Raw genomic sequence first — 21,257 nt, forward strand, 5'->3', positions numbered from 1 at the left:
TCCCCAGGGCATTAGTCTGGGCCTTGTCCAGAGGCATTACCACTGTGACACTGTCTCCCGTTATCCTTGGGATATAACAAGCAGGATTGATAAAGGAACACTAGTTGATGTAGTGTATTTTGATTTCCAATAAGATTCGATGTTGATTCTAATGACCTTTTCTTGAATCAGTGCAATCATATGGTACAATTTGAAATTTGATGAAGTGGGGGAGTGAGAAGAGCTGGAACCTGTCAAATTTCTTGAATGTTTTTTACTTTGCATCCTATCAAAATTTAGTGCCGTAAGGTATTTCATTTACCTTCATCCATGAGGGTATTTTCCATCTTGGGGGTGTTACTAACCACACTGAAATATTACAAGGCCACTCAGCTGAAGTTACTCGATTTTGAAGCTATTTATCTAAAATATTGGATTATTTTATCATGCAAGAGCAAGTTGAAAGAATAATTATCAAAATGGAGCCATGGACTTCTGAAATATTTGTATAAATAATTTTCATTTTGTTTTAAAATAAAATACCTAATAATGGCAGAGTGAAAACACATGAAATCTAAAAATAAAACCAGAAAATGTGTTTTAAATTCTGAATGGGTTACGTAGAGGATGGTGTTACCTAGACAACAGACTGCATTCCAGTGAGAATCTTCATTCCAGGCACTATTCTAGGTCTTGAAAGTTACTGCCAATCTGAAATGATGCATGATTTATAATCTGTCAGTTGCTTGTGTGCTGGCAGATAAGTTCAGTTTTAAAGTGTATTCCAAGAATACCATACAGTGAATGAGTTCAACACTGACAGATTGCAGATGTTCTTTCCATTCCTGGGAGCACTTCGTTTCTTGTAAAGAAAAGAAACTCACTGGCCCCTTTGTCTGAAATCACCAAAAATGGCATCTTAAATTGTCCTAAAAATGTTCCCATGAAATCTGTAATCACATTTGAGTGCACATGTGAGCTAAAATGGCCTGTAAAAATGAACCGAAAATAACAAATTAGGATCAACACTATCTTCAGTGTCACTTGCTTCACATAACATTAATCTGCCAGTAAGCTTTTTTATTCATGTCTCCAATTGTATGTTGAACCAATTTTATTTTCTGTTTTTTTTAACCAGTGTAGAAACAGAAAAGCTGTTCAGTGCTCTGTGTATAATATTTCGACACCTTACAGCTGCACTTCTTCAGGACATGATCCTGGTGTTAAAGTCCAGTGCTGATTTTACCAGAGTTTGTGGGGTCAGTGGGAGGGCAGCATGATAAGCATGGGCAGACAGGCGCAATAGACACTAAAGGTTGTCAGACGTGACTCAGTGGTAGCAAGCTCGTCTTCGAATCAAGAAGGTCGTGGATTCAAACCCCACTCCAGAGACTTGAGTATATTCACCAGGCTGAGGCTTTCGTGCAGGGCAGAGTGAGTGCTGCACTGTAGGATGCGCTGTCCTCTGGATAAATGTTGAACCAAGGCACCATTTGTTCTCTCCGTTGGACATAAAAGACTCCATAGAACTTTTCAAAGAAGAGTGGGGAAGTTATTCTGATTTACCACCCAATGTTTATTCCACCATCAACAACAAGGTTGATCTTGCAGTAAAATCCTGCCGTTCACATCATTGCCATTTGCAAATTTGCTTATCCCACAAAACACTGCGTACATGATTTCACTGATTGTGGGTCTAATGTTTGCTTATCCACGGTTTTCAGAGAGATAAAAACTAGAAAAATAGTTGGAGAAAATGTTATAAAGTAGAAAAAGGGCCTGAAGGAATGTGAGAAGAAATATGATACGGAAGGTATCTGTGACGTATTTCCTGGACTTGAAGGTGTGCACTGCGCATGCGTCGTCTGCCATGTTGCTTACTGGAGTGTTTGCAAGTAGGTGTTCATAGTTGTTACGATTTCAGGACAGTGTGGATTATGGGCAATTTTTAAATCACCATTATTGAAAAGTAAGTGATTCTGAACCAAGTAGTAAATGTCCTGGAAAAGCGATGACACTCCTCTTCGCCTTCCAGAGGATCCTCAGTCAGCACAGGATGGTTTGATAGCTTCAAAAAGTGCTTTGGTCTACATAATGTGAAGTTGATGGGGGAGACTACATCAGGTGACTATGCAACTACAGGAGAGTTTCCAAGGTGCCGTAGAAAAGCATTAAGGAGTGAGCGTACCAGCCAGAGCAGGTTTTTCACGCAGACCAAACTGGTCTGTTCTGGAAGAAAAATCCAAATAGAACTTACATACTCAACGAAGAAAGGGCTACGCCTGCTGGTTTTAAGTGTAAACCAGTGGTGGTTTATAGGTCAGAAAACCTTCAAGCTCTTAAAGGAAAAAGTAAATGTTATCTACCAGTATTTTTGGGAGGCTAACAGCAGCAGTGTTTGAAGACTGGCTTGAAAATTGGATTGTGTGTGTGGCCAGGGCTTATTTGAGAGGAAAAAAAACTTGTCCTTCAAGATCCTACTTTGATAATGTTTCTGGACGTCCACCCTCTTGCAGATAGCTATCCAGATGCTGAAATTTTGTTTTTACCCCAAATACGACTTCGCGCATCCAACCAATGGACCAGGGGATCATTTTAACCTTCAAAGCTTACTACATCCATTAAAATTTCAGCAACTTTCTTAACATTATGCAAACAAACCCTTCAACCACTGTCCATGAATGCTGGAAGGAATTCAACAATCTTATATCAATAGGGGTATTTGAGGATGCATGGGATGAGAGTAGAGAATCAACCATAAATGCCTGCTGGAAAAATGTTTGACTGAGGCTGTAAATGATTTCACAGGGTTCCCCAATGTGGATGCTGAAGTAACCAAGATTGTTGTGTTGGCAAAACAAGTTGGAGGGGAGGGATTTGAAGACCTGGCCACAGATGAAGTAGATGAGTTGATTCAGTCTCATTGAATGGAACTCTGTACACAGAATTGGTAGTACCGATGAAGTTAAGTGAATGTAAAAACGGGGAGGAAGAAAGAGTCTAAGAAGGCTCAATTTTTACCTAAGATGATAGCAGAACTCATGAGATCAGCTGAAGAATTGAAAAAAACAGGAGACAGGCTATAGTTACAAACATGGAAAGAAGCATTGTCTTTTGTAGAGTGATTGACACTATTGAAGGGGAACTCTACAAGATTGAGAAGCAAAAGGTGAAGCAGTCAAAAGTAACATTGCATTTTTAAATCTACTGCCACATCAACACCTACATCAGCCACCTCACCCACTCCCTCCACCTTCAAGTAAATCTCCACCAACTTCACCTCCAAGCCCTATCACATTCTGTTGGAGAGCCTTATAATAAGAGTAAGCATGACTAATATATATTGCTTATTTTGCTAAACAGCAGACATCTTTATATTTAATAAAAACATTGTTTTTATTGTCTTTTATTCTCTATACATATCAAATTTTTGGATGGTTGGCATCTATCTAACTTACTCCCATTATAAAATATGTTTGCCATTTGCGAGGCTTTCCAAGAACATACCCTCCTGTGAATGTGAAATTTTACTGTATCTGTTTCATTGCTCTTTGTGGGATTGCTTTACACTGAAAGGCAACTGCAGGGTAATCTGGGACCCTACTCCATGAGTACTGGCAGTCCTTTTATTCAAATGATCAGTTTTTTTTCAAATATAGAGATTGTTGACTAGCTATTTGACTTATGGGCAGTATACTGAAAGTGATCCTGTCCTGACCTGTGTGTTATGAAATATAACTTAAGTGTTTAACATTTATTTACTAGCAGTGTTGAAAAAGTAAACTATAACTTAAGTTTATGGAAACAAGAAATAAACATAAATCTAATTGGGGCAGCCATTGTACCAACATCTGGAAGAACATGGAAGTTTTAAAACCCCATTGCAGCGCTGCAGTTGGGGCCCATTCAGATAGCCATTTTTTTCTAACCTATGTTGAATGTAAAAATGATTTTTTTCCATATCGTATTTGATAAAATGTGTGGTTTAATTTGTTTGTCTCGGAAATGTAATTAAGATAGATTGGGCCGCACTGAATATGATTTCACTATGGTGCTGTTCACAACATTGATTATTATACTTGAATCAGGATGGTAATGCTCTCTGATTGCTTAGGTTATCTGTACACAAATAATAGTTTTAGGAATAAAAGATAATCTTGTCACCATAGCTGTGCTAAATTGCATGGGAACTACACACAAATCTTATGATATTCTATTCATCTATAAATATGTTTTTGTACATGTGAGTGCCACCAAGTAGATCTGGTTACAAGGTTATGTTCTGTGGAAGTTTACTTACACTTCCAATAATGCTATTATCATATGTTTCTCACTTTGAATTTCCAGATGTATTGAGTACACAGAACTCCAGAATTTTGATTATCTTGTAACGAACATAAATACTGTAAATCCTAGAGAAAAATAATCCTAAAGTAGAGCAAACTTTTAATTCTGTCTACTCATTTTCATATGTTGTAATCCCTCTTACTATATACAAGGCACAATGCTTTTGTAACTAAACCCTCAGTGTTATCAGCAAACCATCATGGTTTTGAGCCATATTTAATGTAAAACATGATTTCAGATGAACTTTCATGTTTGGGTTATTATGTAAGGAACATTTGAAAATCACTAGACCAGTTTATACTCTGTTACATACAGACAGGAGAGGGTTAATTTAAACAGTCCTGACTTCTCCTCTCACTGTAAACAGAAAGGCGTTTGATTTGTTCCCCCTTTTATAAGCGGTGGCATATTTCTCAACCCCTCGGCTTTGGTGTGATCCAATTTCTATGAATCGGCCCATGATGAGTGAGGCATGCAGAGATGAATTTGTCTTGTAGGCAATGACACAGCAGTTCCAGTTGAAACAGTGTAGATAGAGCCAGGCATTCAAACTTGGACAAAGCCCCTTTTCTGTGCTGCTGCTTGGTAGATGGAAAAATGGCAGACTGAGCTTTGCAGTTTCCCAAAGCATATTGCCACCAGTTAGGGGTTCATGTCATATGACTCCCACCTCTCCACTTTCCCTTTGACAAAGGGATACCTTTGGTGGGTAAAATTGGCATCAGTGTCCCTGACCCCCAAGTGTTTCCATTCCCACTCTGCTATCCAGTGACCTATGTCTGGATATCTGCTGAGGACAAAATTGAGCTTTGCTGTGAAGCTCTCAACTGTTGAACAACCTGCTAAAATGAAGAGTGACTACATGGGCGAGGTACCATCTGGTTAATTGTACTGCAGCATGGTACTGTGTTTTCAGAAGAGGGATACAAAATGTTTTGAAAAAAAATTTAATTTTGTATTTGGCATTCAAGTAAAAGTTCACTTGTGTGCATTGTGGGGTAAGGAGTTTCATTTTGTATGGGCACTAATATTATTGAAACAAATTCTGTAAAATTCTTAAAACAGTTGGAGGAAGAAAGGTCAAAAGAATTGTCAGACTGGAGTCCAGTTTTTGGTGTTTACATTGGCTCAACCTTTGCCATTGGCTACAATACTTCATATTTACTGAAGTATTCTATTGTATGTCCTGACACAAGGTGGGGATAATTTTAACCTAATCTGCACAGCGCGTAAGTGATGGGATGGGATCCTCTTTTACAACCTGTCAAATTTTCTTCCCATTGATGTTTCTCGCTGGGTGAGTTGAGATTGAAATTACTTTTTGGGTAAGAATATTGCATACCTTCTTAATACTGAATGTTTCAGGCTTTATAGATAAAATGTCTAAAACTTTTTGACTCTGTAAAACTTACTTATGATGCAAGACATTTACCAAGATTATGTTGCCTTGTTAATTAGATTTTATATTTTTTCTGCTTTCATGATAATTTGTGATTTTTGCTTAAAATTCAAATCCTTTGTTTACTCCCTATTCCTTTTTTTCCCTCTAATATTCACACAATTGTAAAATTTACCAACAATCTTTTCAGTCACTAATCTAATCTAATTTCTCTCAGCAACACAAGACACAAGTCTTCCTTCCCTGAACAGTATCCTGGGTTTACTAGAAAAAGAGTTATATTGGTGTCAGTAATGAGAGAAATCCTGTATTTTTATCTTTGGATACATAATTCTCCCTGTTTCTGCCATCACTCAAAAATTATCAGGCTACTTGTGTGATTCATCTCCACTTTTTTCCCAGTATCTTAGTATGAAGTACAAATGAAAGCAACTGATCTAAACATCGAACTTTTATGCAAACATAAAATTAGTCTGCAGTATTATTTTAATTCTCATTATTATACAGGGATTCTGATTAAATCATGATTCTAAACCAAGCATAACATTTCTGGCAAAAAAATAAGATCATAAGAAATAGCATGAGGGGGCTATTCAGCCCATCAAGCCTATTCCTACATCCAGTAAGATCATGGCTGATCTGGTTTTGGTGTTAACAGCACTTTGCTGCCTGTGCCCCATAACCCTTAACTCTCTTGTCAATCAAAAATCTGTCTGACTCAGCCTTGAATATATTCAATGATCCAGCCTCCTCTGCTCTCTCTGGAAGAGAATTCTAAACATTGGGAGAAGAATCTTTCCCTCATCCCTGTCTTAAAAGGGAGACCCCTTATCTTTAAACTGTGCCCCTTAGTTCTAGATTTCTCCACTAGAGGAAATATCCTTTCAGCATCTACACTGTAAAGCCCCCTCAAAATCTGTTTCAGCAAGATCATCTCTCATTCTTCTAAAACCCAATGAGGATAGGCCTAACCTGCTCAACTTTACTGCTCAAGACAGTCCCTTTATCCCAGGAATTCGCCTAATGAACTTGCTCTGGACTGTTTCTAATGCAAGCCTATCGTTTTTTCAAATAAGGTGACCAAAACTATATGCAGTACTCCAGATGTGGCCTCACCAATGTCCTGCACAGTTCTAGCAAGATTTCCATACTTTTACACTCCATCCCTTTGCAGTAAAAGCCAACATTCCATTTGTCTTCCTAATTACTTGCTGCACCTCCATTCTAATTTTTTGTGATGCATGTACAAGGACACCCAGATCCCAGATCTGCACTACAGAATTCTGCAGCCTCTCTTCATTTAAATAATATACTGCTTTTCTGTTCTGTGACAGATGCCTAGTTCATTGTTCATGATAACATTTGAGAGATAATGAGCAGAATTTTATGGCCCCATCCTGGTGAGGGCAGGGCTGTAAAATGCGGCGAGCCATTCAAAGATCCATTGACTTCAGGACTGTAAAATTCCACCCCATGTTTAGTTTTGGAAAGATTGCTGTTGTGAAAGTAAGGTAAGAATTTGCCTGAACTCTTAAAAGAAAATGGCAGTTCAGAATGTTACCTAGATTTGTTTAATAAAGTCAGAATGGAGGAGATGGAACCATAAAACAGCAGGTGGGCTTACTTAGCTGGAGAATTGAAGAGTGATGCCTATAGTGCGCGCAAAGAAGTGCAGTTCAGAGAGATGTTTTGATTTTGGAATATAGCAGATTAGTTTAAAAGCAATCAGTAAACCATGAAAGCTATGTCATCATGGAGATGGGTGGAGCTTAAGAAGTTTCTCTAGTTACAATTTATTTGAATGTTCTGCAACAGGGGAAGAGGATATTTCAAAAGGGTGCCACTGTTAGCAGCTACAGGCAGTTAGGGCTTGAAGAAGCCCTGAGAGCCATTGTGGTGCAGCTTTTTGTTGTCCCAAGAGTCATTTATAGCTAAGTCCAGCCAGAAGACTGGAGTTTGGAGAAACCAAGATAAGTGCCAGCTTAGTGAAGCTAGCGGTTTGCAAAAGAGTTGGAAATGTGCCAGTGATTAGAGGCAGGAGTGCAGCTTTGTTAATCCCATGGAATGCAGTCTCAGGAGGAGAGATTGAACCAATGGGAGGTGAGCAGTCATTGAGGCAGTCTGAGTCAGAGCAGCTTCCAAGGGAATTCAGAAGCTAGATCTTCGAAAGTGAAGAGTTGAAATCCCTCGTAAGGGAGACAAAGTTTCTCAGAGATTTGAGGTCACTGATATCTAGGTGTGTTGCTGAGAAATTAGTGGGAACTGCCTTGGCTGCATCAGCATTTAATATGCAGTGTGGTGTGTTCGATCACAGTTTGCCTGTTAATTCATATTTGCCTTGTTAATCCTGAATGTTGGAATATAAGATAGATATTATAGATTGTTTTAGTTTGCTGACTTTGTATGGTTAAGTTTTGTTTGTTTAAAACTGTGGAATCTTGTGGCTCTTAGCAAGTACCTGGGATTTCAAACTTCATCCATTTTGAACAAAATGCTACTGGCCCCTAACCAGATCATAACCAGTTGTTCCTGCCAACGTGGACAACCTCACATTTCCCACATTATACTCCATTTACCAAATTTTTGCCCTCTAACTTACATCTATAACCCTTTGCAGACTGTTTGTATCCTCCTCAAAACTGCTTTTCTTTGTGTCATTTGTAAATTTGGCTTCATCCAAGTCATTAATATGGATCAGAAATAGTTGAGGCCCCAGTAACTGATCCCTGTGGCATTCTAGTAGTTACAGTTTTTCAACTTGAAAATGACCCATTCCTCCTGACAGCTGTTAATTAGCTGACCTTCTATCCATGCTAATACGCCACCCCCAACACTATGAGCTCATCTTGTGCAGTTACGTTTTATGTGGCGCCTTATTGAATGCCTTGTGGAAATTCAATTACATCTACTGATTCTCCTTTACCTACCCTGCTTGTTACATCCCCAAAGAACGCTAATAAATTTGTCAAACATGATTTCCCTTTCACAAAAACATATTGACTCTGCCTGATTGCATTATGATGTTCTAAGTGTTCTGCTGCTGCCATCTTAATAATGGATTCTAGAACTTGACTGTTTACTATAATGTATCAGGATTTAGCTGCATTGTAATTAGGTACAGGATAAAGAGTATATTTATCTAAGATGAAGTCTAAAGGAAATTCAATACTCAATAGATTCAAGGTTGACTTCGAATTTCTGTTTCCTAATGAAATCTTGTTGAATGCTGGTAACATCTTTTCAGTACAAGCATCTTTGATAATAATTCTCTGTTGATTTCCATAACTGCCAATGCTAATTTTGAGAGCCATTCAATAAGGTGTGTGTAATTAGTTAGTATTTTGCATCCGTATTCGGAACAGTGCAACTCTCTCCTCTTATTGACAGGAGATTAGATATGTTGACTCCTATTCTGCTACAACTCCATTACAAAGGTGTGTCTTGTATACTGACAGCTTGACATTTGTGTTTTGTAGATGGTGGGAACGAGGAACAATCAGAACGGAGACAAACAAACATAGATTCTCGACAGAACCGGTCTGGACAAGGTAGGCAAACCGGCTTTTATCAGAACAAGGGTACAGTGCAAAAGGCAGTGAGTTAATGGAGTCAGAACAGAGTCAGAATCGTAAGTGCTGCATCAAAATTTGGGGTTGACACCAAATTTAGGGAGGGAGGGGTGGGTAGTTAATACTGAAATTGACAAATTTGCAGAATTTGATGTGTAAATACCAAATTATATTCAATAAAGAGAAGTGTGAGATGGTGCATTATGGTTGGAGGAATATGGAGGCCACCTGCTCTTTGGAAAATAAGAGTCTAAATGGGGTAGAGACGCAAAGGGATCTGGGTACAGACATACTAATACTGGATATACTCAGCGAGTCTGGCAGCAACTGTGGAAAGAAAAACAGTTAATGTTTTAGGTCTGTGAACTTCTGTCAGAACTGGAAAAAGAAATGTAAACAATTATGAAAGATTATTGACCTGAAACATTGGCCCACATCTTCCTGTTGACAGTGAAGCTGTGGTGTATGCCACCAACTGCATTTTAAATTACAGCCTTAACTTATTTGTCAGCTTCAGTGTGGATTGTTTGTCAAGGAGAAATGGGAGACCTAGTGGCAAGACGAAGTTGAAGCGAAACAACGCTACCTTTGTCATCATGAAGTGTTTGAAAGCTAATTTTTAATCACTTTGTCGCTCTAACTCTCCAAACACCACTGCCCGCTACTCCCTCCCCACCACACCCCCGGCTCAACCACTACCCCTGCACCCCCGGCTCAACCCCCTCCCATCACCCCCTTGCCGCTCACGACTCTGAATACCATTATTCCTGCCCCATGTCCCCTGTCACCTCCATCATCCCAACTGCCCAAATGCTACCACTTGCACTGGTCTGATATTGGCAGTACTAAAGATCCAGGAATGGCTGGGGTTGTGGGGGGGAGCAGGAGGGGGAGCTAAAAAGCTAGATACTTCCAAGGCAAACAGCCCAAGTTTAAACACTGACAGGTTTTGCATGGGGTCTCCCACAGTGTCATTTCTGGTGAACCTGAAGTTTGGGGTTCCAGCGTAAGTCAGCTTCCTGGAACCTCCGATTCACTTGCAGCCATCTATAGGGCCGAGTGTCTCATCTTTCATTGCCGTTGGGACCAGAAGATCTGGGCCGTTAACCCTGTTACTCTCTTCACAGGCACTAAGTATTTCCAGCATGTTCTGATTTCATTTCCAATTTCCAGCATCTAGACTTTTTTTGTTTTTGTACTGGCACTGACCTGTTAGGCATTTCTGTGAACAGAGTTTTACAAAACCACCTTCTGGTTTTTGTTCTGGTGTGTCTGCATTTAATAACCTATTTCCATGTGCTTACACATCTTATAAAGATCATTAGTGCAAATGCCTGAATAAATGCTCTTTATTATTTATCCCCAGAATTGCTGCAAAGTTAAAAAATAACTGAGTCTCAAACTGTTGGATGATCTGTTTAAAAGGTGGGCATTGTGGTTTACGTGGGGCATTTGAGCATACATTTTGGAAAATAATAAATAGATATAACAATTAGCATTTTTAGTGCACAAATTTATATCTTCAAAAATTCGTACAATTTCTCTTCCACTCTCCCAAAACATTCACAGAAAATAAAATGGAAAATCAGAAAAATTACTTAAGTTTTGAGTTATGAGCAACTCATTCTTGTTACCAGGGTACAAAAATTAGATGTTGAAAGAATTTGGCTCTTGCAGCCTCTCGTTTATTAAAATCCTTGGCTGCCTGCCTACAGGTGACCTATAGCAATGCAAATGTAATTTCCATAGCAAAAACTTCGACCACTTCTTCCCTAAAAGTATCTAAAATTAGACTTCACACAATCCCCTAAAGAAATCACTGATGGAATTTCTGTACACGTCCTATTTTATTTCCTGAATATATAGATGATAGGAACAGGGGTAGTGCATTGTTTCATAATGGGAAATGTCCTAATAACTTTTTATGTAGGGTAACCTAATTAGGGCAATAAGATTGCGATTCATTAAAAAAAATATATGGAATAAAATATTGTTGCTGTACTGAAACAGAAAATATGGAATTGATGTTGTTATGTTGTTTTTACCATTTTCCTCCCCACTGAGTACCCTACCTCATTCGTTACTGCTTTCCCCTCCTCCTCCATTCTTTCCCCGTCCCCTCCCCTCCCCTCCCTCTTCCCCATATCCTTGGCCCCCTCTCCTGCCACCCCTAGTTGTAGTAGATTTAAGTATCAGCATTGGATTTAACTTGACAAGTCAATACAATGAGCATAGAAACAAATCTAAAAATGTACACCTTGAACTAACTGCCCTATATTAAATCACCCTTGTGCACTTCATGAATTTGTCATTAGTGTCCCTTGCTATGCTGGTATAAAAATCCAGATCATCCCTACTTTCCCCTCAGTGTGAAACTGTAATCATCATATGGCTGTTTGTGGGCCCTTGCTGCACATGAATATGTTACTATTAAATGTATGATTTATTATTATGCAATATAATAGTTGGTTTCCTGTGGCTTTGTTCATGAGAAAAATGTTGGTTTGGAGAAACTTTGGCCCATAGTCAGCTTGCAACATTGAAAAGAAAGATACCATTGCATTCAATGCAGACTCTCATCACATCTGAAAGTGATTCACTTACAATGAAGTAATGGGATTCAAACTGAAGCACCTTCTTTGCCAAATGTAAGCTTGTTGCCAACTAAACCAAGCTGATACAAAAAAATCACATGATTAGTGACTCTGTATATCTACTTAAATGTAAAATGGTAGCTAAAATGTTAAATAATAATATATAAAAATATATATAGATATAAAAACAAAAAACTGCGGATGCTGGAAATCCAAAACAAAATAATTGGGATCACTGGGAAGAAGTTACCATAGAAGCTATCACTTAGTTAGCTGTGACTAATGAACAGTAGTTACTGTGAAGGCAATCATAATTACCAACAACAGAAACAACAATCTGCTTTTGTATTGTATCTTCAACTGAAAAGACACTCTTGGCATTTCACAGAGGAGAAAGAGGGACAGATGTGAATGAAAGGATGAGTTGAGGAAATACAATTATGGAAAACATTTAAAGGTTGAGGGGGGGATCTCGTAATGCTAAATGACTTGGAGACCTGTGGAAAGTCTGGCTGAGATAACTGTAGGTAACTAATTGTGATTCATGAGAGTTGGAAGGGTGGAGATATGCAGAAGGCCAATCTGAGCGTACCGTTAGACAAATTCACAGATAAAATTGTTGTATTGCATTGTTCCCAAGTGTCGATCGTAGCATTAAAGATATAGGAATAATAGTCTTCAAGTTAGAGGCAATTAAGTTGTCAAATATGCAACAATGTTAAATGAGATTTTACAACAATTGATTTCAATGAGCCAATCAAGCAATATTTGTTGAAGGCTGTAATTTTTATTCATAGCAGCTGATCTACTGAGATTTATTCCAGGTATTCTGAGATCAGGAGAATGGTTACAATATTTTTCAAAGCTAGCCTTTGTCTTTAGGTCACTCCTCTAATGCTAAGGTTGTTCAGACAGAATAAATTATTCTAAATATTACATTTCAGGCAAATTCAGCCTTATTTAAGGAAGGATGTAAGGGCAGTCCTAACAGCTACAGGTCCAATTAGTTTATCATTAGTGGTAAATAAGAATTTAGAAACAATAATCAGGGAAAAAAATCAAGGGGTACTTGGAGAGGTTTGAGTTAATTAAAGAGAGCCAGCACAGATTTGTGGTAGGCTGAAATTATGCTTGATTAATCTAATTGATTTTTTGAATGAAGTAGCAGAGAAAGTTGATGAATGGAATGTGTAAAATCCATATGGATTTTAAGAAAGTGCTCAACAAAGTATCACATAAAAGATAAAAACAAAAACAAAAAAACTGCGGATGCTGGAAATCCAAAACAAAAACAAAAACAGAATTACCTGGAAAAACTCAGCAGGTCTGGCAGCATAGGCGGAGAAGAAAAGAGTTGACGTTTCGGGTCCTCATGACCCTTCGACAGAACTTGAGTTCGAGTCCAAGAAAGAGTTGAAATATAAGCTGGTTTAAGGTGTGTGGGGGGTGGGGGGGGGGTGGGGGGGGGGCGCGGAGAGAGAGAGAGAGAAGTGGAGGGGGTTGGTGTGGTTGTAGGGACAAAAAAGCAGTGATAGAAGCAGATCATCAAAAGATGTCACCAACAATAGAACAAAAGAACACATAGTTATTAAAGTTGGTGATATTATGTAAACGAATGTGCTAATTAAGAATGGATAGTAGGGCACTCAAGGTATAGCTCTAGTGGGGGTGGGGAGAGCATAAAAGATTTAAAAATATTTAAAAATAATGGAAATAGGTGGGAAAAGAAAAATCTATATAATTTATTGGAAAAAAATAAAAGGAAGGGGGAAACAGAAAGGGGGTGGGGATGGGGGAGGGAGCTCACGACCTAAAGTTGTTGAATTCAATATTCAGTCCGGAAGGCTGTAAAGTCCCTAGTCGGAAGATGAGGTGTTGTTCCTCCACTTTGCGTTGGGCTTCACTGGAACAATGCAGCAAGCCAAGGACAGACATGTGGGCAAGAGAGCAGGGTGGAGTGTTAAAATGGCAAGCGACAGGGAGGTTTGGGTCATTCTTGCGGACAGACCACAGGTGTTCTGCAAAGCGGTCGCCCAGTTTACGTTTGGTCTCTCCAATGTAGAGGAGACCACATTGGGAGCAACAAATGCAGTAGACTAAGTTGGGGGAAATGCAAGTGAAATGCTGCTTCACTTGAAAGGAGTGTTTGGGTCCTTGGACGATGAGAGAGGAAGTGAAGGGGCAGGTGTTGCATCTTTTGCGTGGGCATGGGGTGGTGCCATAGGAGGGGGTTGAGGAGTAGGGGGTGATGGAGGAGTGGACCAGGGTGTCCCGGAGGGAGCGATCCCTACGGAATGCCGATAGGGGGGGTGAAGGGAAGATGTGTTTGGTGATCAGCAATTTCCAGTTCCCTGGCCCCAACCGCTTCCTCTTCACCATGGACGTCCAATCCCTCTACATCTCCATCCCCCACCAGGATGGTCTGAGGGCCCTTAGCTTCTTCCTCAAACAGAGGCCCGAACAATCCCCATCCACCACTACTCTCCTCCGTCTGGCTGAACTTGTTCTCACGCTGAACAATTTCTCCTTCAACTCCTCTCACTTCCTCCAAATAAAAGGTGTGGCTATGGGTACCCGCATGGGCCCCAGCTATGCCTGTCTCTTTATGGGTTATGTGGAACATTCCTTGTTGCAGTCCTACTCCGGCCCCCTTCCACAACTCTTTCTCCGGTATATCGATGATTACTTCGGTGCCGCTTCATGGAAAAATTTATTAATTTTGCTTCCAATCTCCACCCCTCCATCATTTTCACGTGGTCCATCTCTGCCCTTCCCTTCCTTGACCTCTCTATCTCAATCTCTGGTGATAGACTGTCCACCAATATCCATTACAAACCCACCCACTCCCACTGCTATCTCGACTACAGCTCCTCACACCCCGCTTCCTGTAAGGACTCCATCCCATTCTCTCAGTTCCTTCGCCTCCGTCGCATCTGTTCCGATGATGCTACCTTCAAAAACAGTTCCTCTGACATGTCCTCCTTCTTCCTTAACCGAGGTTTTCCACCCACGGTCGTTGACAGGGCCCTCAACCGTGTCCGGCCCATCTCCCGCGCATCCGCCCTCACGCCTTCTCCTCCCTCCCAGAAACATGATAGGGTCCCCCTTGTCCTTACTTATCACCCCACCAGCCTCCGCATTCAAAGGATCATCCTCCTCCATTTCCGCCAACTCCAGCATGATGCCACCACCAAACACATCTTCCCTTCACCCCCCCTATCGGCATTCCGTAGGGATCGCTCCCTCTGGGACACCCTGGTCCACTCCTCCATCACCCCCTACTCCTCAACCCCCTCCTATGGCACCACTCCATGCCCACGCAAAAGATGCAACACCTGCCCCTTCACTTCCTCTCTCCTCACCTTCCAAGGACCCAAACACTCCTTTCAAGTGAAGCAGCATTTCACTTGCATTTCCCCAACTTAGTCTACTGCATTCGTTGCTCCCAATGTGTTCTCCTCTACATTGGAGAGACCAAACGTAAACTGGGCGACCGCTTTGCAGAACACCTGCGGTCTGTCCGCAAGAATGACCCAAACCTCCCTGTTGCTTGCCATTTTAACACTCCACCCTGCTCTCTTGCCCATATGTCTGTCCTTGGCTTGCTGCATTGTTCCAGTGAAGCCCAACGCAAACTGGAGGAACAACACCTCATTTTCCGACTAGGCACTTTACAGCCTTCCGGACTGAATATCGAATTCAACAACTTTAGGTCGTGAGCTCCCTTCCCCATCCCCACCCCCTTTCTGTTTCCCCCTTTTTTTTCCAATAAATTATAAAGATTTTCCTTTTCCCACCTATTTCCATTATTTAAAAAAAAAAAATTTTTAAAAATCTTTTATGCTCTCCCCACCCCCACTAGAGCTATACTTTGAGTACCCTACTATCCATTCTTAATTAGCACATTCGTTTAGATAAAATATCACCAACTTTAACTTTAACACCTATGTGTTCTTTTGTACTATTGTTGGTGACATCTTTTGATGATCTGCTTCTATCACTGCTTTTTTGTCCCTACAACCACACCCCCACTCCACTTCTCTCCCTCTCTCTCTCTCCGCCCCCCACACACACACCTTAAACCAGCTTATATTTCAACTCTTTCTTGGACTCGAACTCAAGTTCTGTGGAAGGGTCATGAGGACTCAATGTCAACTCTTTTCTTCTCCGCCGATGCTGCCAGACCTGCTGAGTTTTTCCAGGTAATTCTGTTTTTGTTTTTGTAGCACATAAAAGGCTGGTTAAAAAAAATTGAAGCTCATGGAATAAAAGGATGTGTGTCCAAATGGATTTAACAAATTGGCTTAAGGACGGAAATAGTGGGCTGAATCTTCCATGGAGTGGCAATCACTGTCAGATTGGCACTCTGCTCATATTTGCTTAACTTGCACCCAAGCTCCACATTTTTCATAGTTATAAGGGTCAGCAATCTAGTTACTCAGGAGCTAGAACTGGCTTTAATCCTCCTAACTTTTCCTGGGTTACTGTTCTGTGAAGTGAGTTGGAACCATCCAAAGTCTCTGATTCTAACTCAGCATTTCAGAAGATTCCAGACGCAGGGGAATTGCCTATTGGAATTCCAAACTTCCTGGGCAGTTCCTGTGTAGTCAGTGTGTGGGAATTTTCGAGGGATCCTGCAGAGCATCTTGGGGTTACCTCCGCAGTACGACCATCCAGAGATCAGAAGTTCTGGGCTGGAGAGTTTTGGTAAATGATCATTTTTTTCATATTGGAGGATGTTAGGCAGCGGTTTTCCTCAATGGTCAGTGCCAGGACCACTGCTTTTCTTGCTATAGTGAGTGGATCATGGAATGCAGAGTAGAATTTCGAAATTTGCCAGTGATAGCAAACTTGGAAGAGTGGCAAGCAATGAGGATGATAATGAACATGACATAGTGTACAAAATTGAGAGGGTACAGAAGAGATTTGCCAGCATGTTTCTAGAGACTGAGGATTTTAGTTGCAAGGTTAGGTAGGAAAAGCTGGATTGTTCTCCATGGAGCAAAGGAGATTGTTGGCAAATTTGGTAGAAGTGTACAAGATTATGACAGGTTTGGATAAGGTAGATAAGAAAACTTCCCATTAGCGGATAGTACAAAGGAACGCAGAGTTAAGGTTTTTGGCAAGAGCTGCAGAAGGAATATGAGGAACAACTTTTTTTACACAATGAGTGGAAATGACACTGTCTATAAGAGTGGGGGAAATGGAAGCAGTCAATGATTTCAAAAGGAAATCGGATGGGCACTTGAAGGTATTAAACTTTGAAGGCTATAGGGATCAAGTAGGGGAGTGGAACTGACTAGATTGCTCACGGAGAGCCAACATAGACTTGATGGGCCGAATGGTGGTCTCCTATGCTGTAAATAACTCGATGATTCTGTAACAAAGTGCGATGCCTGGATTATGACAGATGCACAATGTTTATGGGCAGACTGGGTTCTGGAACAGGTTTGTAATGTTCAGTTGTTGAACTGGATTGCCCTTTTAAATTTAGTGCTTACCTACTCCCTGTGGCAAAGTGTCTAACTAGGTTTTGGAGTCAGTTGAAGGTTAATTATTATTGGAAACTTCTCAAATTTGCAGTTCTGCCTATTTCTTCTCAACAATCTGTTTGGATCATTTATGACTTTGAAATGATCCGAACGGGTTATTGAGAAGATAATATATATAAAGCAGGGAATAACTGAGTTTCTTCCTTTTTTTGTATCTCCTTTTTAACGACAGAAATTACATCTGAGATGGCGAGGCATTGAATTGCTGATCAGATGTGAGAAGAAATTGTGCTTTATAAGCAAGTGGATGGGGAGAGTGATAGAGATGGTAGGGTGAAATAGAATACTGAGTACTAAAAGGGTCATGAATATTTGGGGATACAGTAATTCTGATTACACTTGAGTGGAGTAGTATGTAATCAAGGTGAGCAGTGTGGGATTTTAATAATTTAATTGGGAAGTGAGTCATTGCAAAGAGAATGATTAATACTTGGTGACTGAATACGGATTGATAATCATTTGAGGAAGTAGGCACTGAGTGCTTAAGAGGTCTTTTGAGGGGATTTGGATGGTGATTATTAAAGGTAGTGGGTTATTGGAGGAAGGAAATAGTTTGATGATGTGCAGTGGGGACTAGAGCTTCTGGAGAATGAGCATTGTTGGGGTAGTGGGCATTGGGAAGTTGAGATGTTTGTGAAGATATAGGGTAGGTTGCAACTTATTTAGCATTGCTGTTTGAAATAGCTATAAATGAAGAGGAACAATGCTAGATTATTGGATGAATGAATGTGGGGAGTCACATAGAGCAAAGAACAGGACTTCAGTGCAAAGTTATCCAGAGAAGGCAAGATCAGAACAAATTGGCTAATTTAGTTCATTCAAACCCCTTTGATTAATTACTGTTAGCTGGTTCTCCTGAAACCCAATTCCAGCTATTGAGGTTAGTTTGTGGCTGGCCCAAATATAAGAATTTAATTTTCGAAACAATATAAAACATCTTGCTCAGTGGCAGGATTGATGGTTATGGGCATCCCTGGGTGAGATAGTTTAGAAATGCAACACTGCCACCTAGTGTTGGGAGGATCAAAGTAAACATTGCTGAAGCTGTGACAAACAAAACAAAATGATGCTATGTTTTCTAAACCTTTTCTAAACATTACTTCAGTAGTTAGTCCTCAACTTTCTAGATCCTAGGACACTCCTCCTCCCCCGATGCTGACAGACCTTGGAGCCATCACAGTGTTGAATGACTTTCAGACTATTTGAAATCAAAGGAATATTGTCAGCTCTCCCATGGTGCTGCATAGTAATAATTAAGGTCCCTTACTTATTACTTTTAAGCAGAGGTAGAGAGAGTTGTGTATTTCTATTTTCTGAGTAATTGCCTGAGAGCTTGTGGGTGTAAAGTATTGTAAGTTGACCCTGGCATTGTACTGCACAATACACGTAGATATCCCGTAACTCAGTGTGAGCAGCACCATGGGAGATCTGATATGTGAAAGGTATACAGACATGGATTAATGCACACAAATCATGTCTCTCAAACATATGGAAGCATCTACCGAATAAAATAAATTTTTTTCACAATTTTGAGAAATTGTGAATAGTTTCAAGGAAAAAAAGAACATGTTGTTAGCCGACAAATAGTAATTAATGGAATTCTGCATGGCCTGATCTAGATAATCGTAGAATATAGTAGTTACTCTGTAAAGGATGTGGTCAGATGACTAGTTTACTTTGGATTGATGTCACATGGAAAGATTCAGACAAATTAAATAAATAGGCCAAAAAATGACAGATGAACTGTAAAATAAATATGAAGAAATGTACATTAGAACAATCAACATGAATCTTCAATATCAAAACCAGAGGAAGATTGCTATAATGCTAGCATGAAGGTATGATCAAGGTTAATCTTGTAGTGCTATACCCTTGGGTGTATTTCAGTATTTACAATTGGATGGATTCATGAGCTGTGAACCTCAAAACACCCAGTAAAATCCGAAAATCACATATGATAAGAATAACCGTAAGTTGGAGCAAGATAAACGAAGCTTGCAGCAAGTTAGCTAAACTTTCATAAAGCATTACTGAGACCACATTAGGATTATTTAATGCAAATTTTGGCTACCTTATCTGACCAGAATGATTCAGACGTTTAGGGCTGCAAATTGTGGAAAAGTTGCAGAGTTGCAATTGTTTTTGTTGACAGTTTGTGGAAGAAGCAAGTTGATCCAAATCTTTGAAATGGCCATCGAGAATTGTAGATGTCACCAAGCTTTTTTATGTGTGCACTGAATGCATTGCAGGTTACAATTGCTGTACCTGAGGTGAATTAATTTTACCCCAGAGGGTATGTAGACAGATTCTAGAAAGTGGTTAATGCAATTTCAATTCACTTCTTTGCAGTGAGGGGGTGGTGTAGTGGTGGTGTGGAGGGGGGTGGGGGGGGAGCAGGAGAGAATTGTAGTATGGAATGGGATTGAAGGTATTAAGAAAAACATGGACTGAGATGCTGAAAACTCCATAGAATCAGGTGGTCTCATGGCTGAATAATGGGGATTGTAAGGCTGGTAGATATTCTGGACCTGCCTTGATTACACTTGGGAACAGGAACTTGCTTTTGAAAAGCTTTCTAAAAATTAATTTGAGTTATGATGAACTGAATTGAAGAGGGTCTGTGGAATGAGTAGAGCTTGCTGGGCTAAAATAATTTGTGGTGTTTTGTAATTGAGTTTGAGAGTTATTAAATGAAAATTGTAAATCTGATATCCTATTCACTATACGGCTCTCTCCGCCCCAGATTTCTCTTAAGATAGTCTAAAATTACTGATTACATGTCTTTATTTGCACGCCAAGATTCAGTTTATGAGGCAAAATTCCCACATTATGTCAAATACGTAAACGTACACTTCTCATTAATTTGATGGGATTGAAATAAGTCAGAAATGTGAATAAAACAATGAGATTGGCTGAAAACCAAGATTATGACTTAGAAAAGTAACAGTTTATTGCGATCCTAGATGATTGAAGTAGATTGCTGAAGTAGGCAGAAAATCCTAAAAGGACACTTCCTGATGTCAAGCATTGTGTTTTTGTCTGAAACCTTCATATATTTTAAATTTTGGTGTTGGACTTTATTCATGGTTATCGAGAAAGTTGCACTAGGGGGGATTTATTTGCAACAAAGTATTGGAGTTCAGTGGCGGTACAGTATAGTTCCCAGGAAATGTTTTTAAAAATTCATTCATGCGATGTGGGCTTCGCTTGCTGGGCCAGTATTTATTTGCCCTTCCCTAGTTGCCCTTGAGAAGGTGGTGGTGAGTTGCCTTCTTGAACCAATTTAATCCATGTGCTGTAGGTACACCCACATTGTTGTTAAGAAGGGAGTTCCAGGCTTTTGACCCAGCAACAGTGAAGGAACATCGATATATTTCCAAGTCAGGATGGTGAGTGACTTGGAGGGCAACTTCCAGGTGGTGGTGTTCCCATCTATCTGCTGCCCTTGTCCTTCTAGGTAGTAGAGGTCATGGGTTTGGAAGGTGCTGTCTAAGGAGCCTCAGTGAATTCCTGCAGTGCATCTGGTCGATGGTATGCACTGCTGCCACTATGCATCGGTGATGGAGGGAGTGAATGTTTGTGGATGTGGTGCCAACCAAGCAGGCTGCTTTGTCCTGGACAGTGTCCAGCTTCTTCAGTGTTGTAGGAGCTGCACTCATCCAGGCAAGTGGGGAGTATTCCATCACACTCCTGACTTGTACCTTGTGGATGGTGGACAGGCTTTGGGGAGTCAGGAGGCAATTTACTCATCGCACGATTCCTAGCCCCTGACCTGCTCTTGTAGCCACAGTATTTATATGGCTAGTTCAGTTCAGTT

At 40.2% G+C, this 21,257-nt stretch overlaps 1 protein-coding gene across 4 annotated transcripts in view; it reads left to right on the forward strand.

Annotated features, from left to right (window-relative positions):
* The window catches only part of tanc2a (tetratricopeptide repeat, ankyrin repeat and coiled-coil containing 2a), a 920,169-nt gene that overhangs the window by 433,635 nt on the left and 465,277 nt on the right, over positions 1 to 21,257 (forward strand). For all 4 annotated transcript variants that reach the window (XM_041217622.1, XM_041217623.1, XM_041217621.1 and 1 more), the window contains one exon: positions 9,202 to 9,273. In XM_041217622.1, coding sequence (XP_041073556.1) covers positions 9,202 to 9,273 — 72 coding nt within the window. The remainder of the gene's footprint in view (positions 1 to 9,201; positions 9,274 to 21,257) is intronic.

The sequence above is a fragment of the Carcharodon carcharias genome, chromosome 23 (genome assembly GCF_017639515.1).
Source record: "Carcharodon carcharias isolate sCarCar2 chromosome 23, sCarCar2.pri, whole genome shotgun sequence".
NCBI classification, from domain to species: domain Eukaryota; kingdom Metazoa; phylum Chordata; class Chondrichthyes; order Lamniformes; family Lamnidae; genus Carcharodon; species Carcharodon carcharias.